The sequence below is a fragment of the Perognathus longimembris genome, chromosome 13 (assembly GCF_023159225.1).
Source record: "Perognathus longimembris pacificus isolate PPM17 chromosome 13, ASM2315922v1, whole genome shotgun sequence".
NCBI classification, from domain to species: Eukaryota; Metazoa; Chordata; class Mammalia; order Rodentia; family Heteromyidae; genus Perognathus; species Perognathus longimembris.
In genome coordinates, this window is record NC_063173.1 from 60,707,443 (window position 1) to 60,712,840 (window position 5,398).

A 5,398-nucleotide genomic window follows, 5' to 3' on the forward strand; every position below is an offset into this window, starting at 1 on the left:
CCCAGTGCCAGGGCCCTGGGAAAGCTCACCAGCCCCCACGGGGCCGGGCTGAGGGGCCCCCCGATGAACGAACACCCAGGCTGGAGAGCCAGCGGGGGCCCAGGGGGCAGCGGGGGCGGGTGGGGGGACCCCAGCATGGCTTCTCGCTTTTTGGGCTAAGCCAGAGGAGGGGCGGGGCAGCCCCAGGCCGTGAGGGGACCTCAGGAATGTGGCGGCTTCATGCTGACATTCCTAGTTCCCTCCCTGCAGCCAGGCAGGGGCCAGGGCTGGCTGGAGTCAGGAGCTCGGCGGAGCAGCCTCCAGTCCTGCCCCCCCCCCCCCGCAGGCTGCCCCTCCTCCTCCCCACCTGGGGCTTTGCCCCCCAGACCCCCTCCTCCAGGAAGCCTTCCGGAATGGCTGCAGGAAGAGCAGCCGCTCTCGGCGCTTCCCGTCCCGGGTGCGCTACCACAGAGGCCGGGCAGCCACCACCTCCCCAGGCCTGGGGTCACCCCTGGGCCCCAAGAGCGGCCGCAGGTGGCCGCGTCCACGGCAGGGTGTGGGCGGCCCTGAGCAAGTCCCCATGTGGGGTGGGCGGGGTTCCCACCGCCCAGGTCACCGGAGGAGGACTTGGCTGCGGCTGACCTGCTGCCTGTGGCCAGCCACTGGGCAGAGGTGGCCAAGGACCAGTGCCCCCTTTTCCTTCTGCTCAGAGCCCATCTCCTCACAGGGCTCTTAGGAGAGGTGGCTGTGGACACCACAGAGCCAGGACCCCAGGGCTGGCGGGGGTGGGGTGGGGTGGGGGAGTTTGGTGTGGGGAGCTGGGATCCCCGGGGACTGGGCATCCCTGGTGCCTGTTTCTCTTTGTGGAAATCCAGCTACTCAGAAAGTGGGTCTCCACAGGATTCAAGTTCAAAGCCAGCCCGAGCAAGAGGTTAGTGAGCACACATCTCAACGCACAAGTTGGGTGTGATGGTGCACACCTTTGATCCCAGCTATGACGGAGACAGAGATGGTCACGGTCAGAAGTCACAATGCGAGATCTGCAACACTTTATTACCATATGCCTGCTCACCGGTCGGTCTATCCTTCCATCCACCCATCCATGTATCCATCCACTCAGCTACCAGTGTATGCTCCTCTATCCGTCCATCCATCCATCCATGTATCCATCCATCCGTCCATCCATTCATCCATCCATGTATCCATCCATCCATTCATCCATCCGTGTATCCAGCCATCCATTCATCCATCCGTGTATCCATCCATCCACCCATCCATGTATCCATCCATCCACCCGTCCATCCATATATCCATCCATCCATCCATCCATGTATCCATCACTCAGCTACCAATGTATGCTCCTCCATCCATCCATCATCCATCCATGTATCCATCCATCCATTCATCCATCCGTGTATCCATTCATCCAACCACCCATCCATGTTCCATCATCCATCCATGTATCCATTCATCCATCCACCCATCCATGTATCCATCCATCCACCCGTCCATCCATCCATCCATCCATCCATCCATGTATCATCCATCCACCCGTCCATCCATCCATCCATCCATCCATCCATCCATCATCCATCCATCCATGTATCCATCCATGTATCCATCCATCCATTCATCCAGCCATGTATCCATTCATCCATCCACCCATCCATGTATCCATCCATCCATTCATCCATCCATCCATCCATCCATCCATGTATCCATTCATCCATCCATCCATCCATGTATCCATCCATCCACCCGTCCATCCATCCATCCATCCATCCATCCATCCATCCATCCATGTATCCATCCATGTATCCATCCATCCATCATCCATCCATCCATGTATCCATCCATCCACCCACCCACCCACCCACCCACAGGTCCCATTCATTCACCCATCCACCCATCTACACATAGATCCACCTATGCATTCATCCGTCCACCCACCCATTCATAGGTCCATCATCCACTCACCTAATCGTATAACCATCCACCCACCCATCCGTCCAGTCACCCACTATTCATTCACCCACCCATCTACCCCCCACCACTGATTATGCATTTGCCCATCCAGCCAACATCTCCTCACCCCCCCCCCACTTGTTCCCGCTCCCCCTTCTCTTTGCCGGCGTAGAGCGTGTGCTCTCAGAGCTGGTAGAGATAGGTGCTTGAAGCAGGCCGTGCCTGGCCCAGTCCTCCTCCCGCTGGGGGCCCAGCTTGCACTTGACCCTGTACGCGGAGGTTCTTGGCCAGCCCTGCCCCTTGGCGCTCCTTCCCCTCAGTGTGGGGTTTCTGCTGCCCTTGGTTCCTCTCTTGGGACAGCCAGAGCTGCCCCTTGTCCCCAAATCCTGGGGGCCCCCATCTGTGGACGGGACCGTGGGCGGCAGCGTGGCTTCTCTGAGGACTGGATGGGGTGGGGGGGGGAGGCCAGGGGTCCCCAGCCCCACAGAGCGGGCATCCGGCCGTGGCCACAGCCGTGCTAGTGGCACGGGGGGCGGGCCACGCTTCTTGGCCTGGACGCCTCTGCCTCTCTCCCGTCCCCGTTCATGCCGGGCATCGGACTCCACTGAGCCTCTGCAAGGAACAACTGGGGCCTGACAGCGCACTGCCGTGGGGTCGCACCGATCTCCACAGTGTCGCCCGCCACGCGCCAAGCCGAGCCGCCCCAGGGGCCCGGCCGGCAGGCGCCCGGGCCTCGGGAGGGCCTCGCTGCCGTGGGCACGGCGGGGCCCAGTGTCCCGCAGCCCAGGCTCCCGGGTCCAGAGCCGAGCCACGGAGGGCCTGAGAGGCCTGGAGTCCCCCGGAGCCCTGGGTGCTGGGGGGGCCCCCGCCCGGCCCTGGGGAGCCTGGGCTCCAGGCCAGGCCAGCACCGACTCCTGGGAACTCGCCCCGGGAGGCCGGCCGGGTCCCGGGGTGCTCCCTCCCGGGTCGGGCCCGCCCAAGGGGCTGGAGAGGCGGTGGGAACCGGCCGCCGGGGCGGCCCGGCTCGCTGTGTGGCCCCGACAAGGCCGAGGTCACCTCGCCCCTCGCCTGCTCCCCCCCCCGCCCCCCCCCCCCCCCCGCCTCGACCCTGGGAGCGTCCCCGGAGCGAGGGAGGCCAGGCTGGCCGCTCCGCCGTGCCACACCCTCAGATAACCGTCAGATGCGGCTCCTGGCGTGACGCCAAGTGGGGCACCGCTGCAGTGCCAGCGGGGGGGGGACGGGGGGGCGGGGGGGCGGGGGGGTCCCTGTCTACCTGCCCCGGGAAGAGGTGCGCTTCGTAGAGGCCTACAAAGCCTTTGCCATCTTCCACGAAGCCAGCCTGGGCAAGACGTCTCTGAGCCCCGCTAGGTGTGGGTGGGGGACCCCGGGGGAGCCCCTGTCAGTGGGGAGTGGGCTCCGGCTCTGCCCGCCGCGGAGGGGTGTGGGCTCCGGGCAACCCATCGGGCCCCCCGGAGCGTGGAACCCTCAGGCAGAGCGAGTCAGCAGTTCTCCCTCGATTCCAGTGGAGACGCAGCAGGGACAGCCTCGTTCTTCCAGAACGTTCTTCCAGGGAGCCCAGCACGGTGGCCGTGCCCGTCCAGGCCTCCGTCTCATTAACCCAGCAGCCGGGGGGACCCCGGTCAGGGCGGAGGCAGGCCCCGGGCAGGCGCGGGAGCCCCCCCAGGACACGCTGGCCGCCACAGGGGGTCCCCCCACAGCTTCCACTCCCGGTGGCCTCATTTGCCAAAACAATGGGCCCATCCATACGAATGGCCCCTCGCGACCCCTTGGCTGCGAGCAGCGGGGGGCGCGGGGGGCGCGGGGGGCTCTGGCCTACTTTGGAGGGGTGCGTCTTAGCGTCACTTTGATTCGGGTGACCGAGCTGACAGGTCCACCGGCCTGCGTGAAACGAGGTCCTGATGGCCGCTTCTTCCAGAGGCGGCCTGGCCGACTGGGTGAGGCCAAGCGGCGGGGGGGGGGGTGGGGGGGGGCCAGGGCGGGAGCTCGGGGTGAAGAAGGGGCCGCAGCCACCTGCGGGGGGGGGGGCATCTGCGGCAGGAGGGGCCGGCAGGGAGGGGGCAGAGGCCACGCCCCCGGGCACGTGCTCCTGACCACCCACCCGCGCGCGGGGCCTGTGGCTGGGTGGGGCCCGGGGGGGCGGGCGGCAGCGGAGGGTTGGCTCTGGGCAGCCTGTGTGGCAGCCAGGACCCAGCCACCCCCCCCCCGCCCCCCGAAGGCGGAGGGGACGGAGCCCTGTGGCTGCTCCTGCCTGGCCCCGGGCCGTGGCTCCGTGGGCCTTCGGGCCGTCTCCGGGGTGAGCCCGGGGGGACCGGCTCCTGAGCTGCGAGCCCTGGCCGCCGCTTTGGGAGGTGACTGGTGGCGGGTGGCCCCCCACCAGCCGCCTCCGCCTCCCCGTGTGCACGCGGGGCAGGCGCCGGGGCCCTGGGCACCCACTCGGGACTCCGAGCCGTGGGTGGGCCGGGAGCGTCGCTTAAGCTGCCAGCCTGTGGCATGGCTGCAGCCGCACCGGGGGAGAGGGGAGCCGGTTTGGGCCCCCAAGGGTCCCCTCCCCCCCAGGCCTGCTCCCTGCACCCCGTTTTCCCCCGCCGGCTCTCGGCGTGGTCCCTCGGAGCCTCAGGACGCAAGCCCTGCGCGAGGAAGGGCTCGTTACGGATTCGCCAGCCCTCGATCCCTGAACCAGGGCTGCTTCTCGGCCTCCGCGCCCTGCGGAACCCCGGGCACATCCCGGGGGGCCCGGCGGGCAGCCCGGACCTGTTCACCCCCGCGTGAGCGTTCCGGTCCGCTCCACTCCGTCCCCCCCGCTGGCTGGAGGGAGAGTTCCCGAGGCCCTCGGGGGGCTGCCCTGGGCGGCACAGAGGCTCGCCACGCCGTCGGTGCCGTGGGGCAGAGGGGAAGCGTCCCGCCTTCGTTTCCTGGGTCCTTCCAGCCCCGGGGATACAGTGCACGTCGACCGGGATGGAGCTTCCCGTAGGAAGCGGGGCCCGGCTCCGCGGCTCCGCCCCCCCCGCCCCCCCCCCCCCCATCATGCTAGCTCCCCGGGGGCCCGAGAGCTGAGGATCATGGTCCCAAGCTGCTCTTCTCCCTGTGGCCCCCTCCCTGTGCCCCCCCCCCGTCCAAGCCCCCCTGCCCCCATCGGGAGGGGCTGGCCACCAACCCTGCCTGGCTGCAGCCACCGGGGCCCAAGGGCCGGCGTGGCCTCCAGGGCGAGGCAGGCCCGCGTCACGACACGGGACTGAGCAGCGCCAAGCGCGCGCCCCTCGGACGGCCCCGCCGCGCGCCTTCAGCGGCACGACGAGGAAGACTCCGGCCTCGGGCCCGCTGAAGGTCCCCAGAGGAGAGCGTGCTGGGTGACAATGGCGCACTTTGTTGTGCGGGGCCGCCCAGCGCCGGCCTCGCTCCGCTTCTGGGAGTGAAGATTTAGTGGCCTCTTTCT

General features: G+C 67.8%; 1 protein-coding gene across 1 annotated transcript in view; it reads right to left on the reverse strand.

The window, feature by feature from the left end:
- Positions 1–5,184: 5,184 nt before the first annotated feature.
- Positions 5,185–5,398, reverse strand: part of Fgf19 (fibroblast growth factor 19) — a 1,474-nt gene continuing 1,260 nt past the window's right edge. Inside the window, exon 3 of the mRNA XM_048361451.1 lies at positions 5,185–5,283. Within this exon, the coding sequence (XP_048217408.1) occupies positions 5,185–5,283 (99 nt within the window). The remainder of the gene's footprint in view (positions 5,284–5,398) is intronic.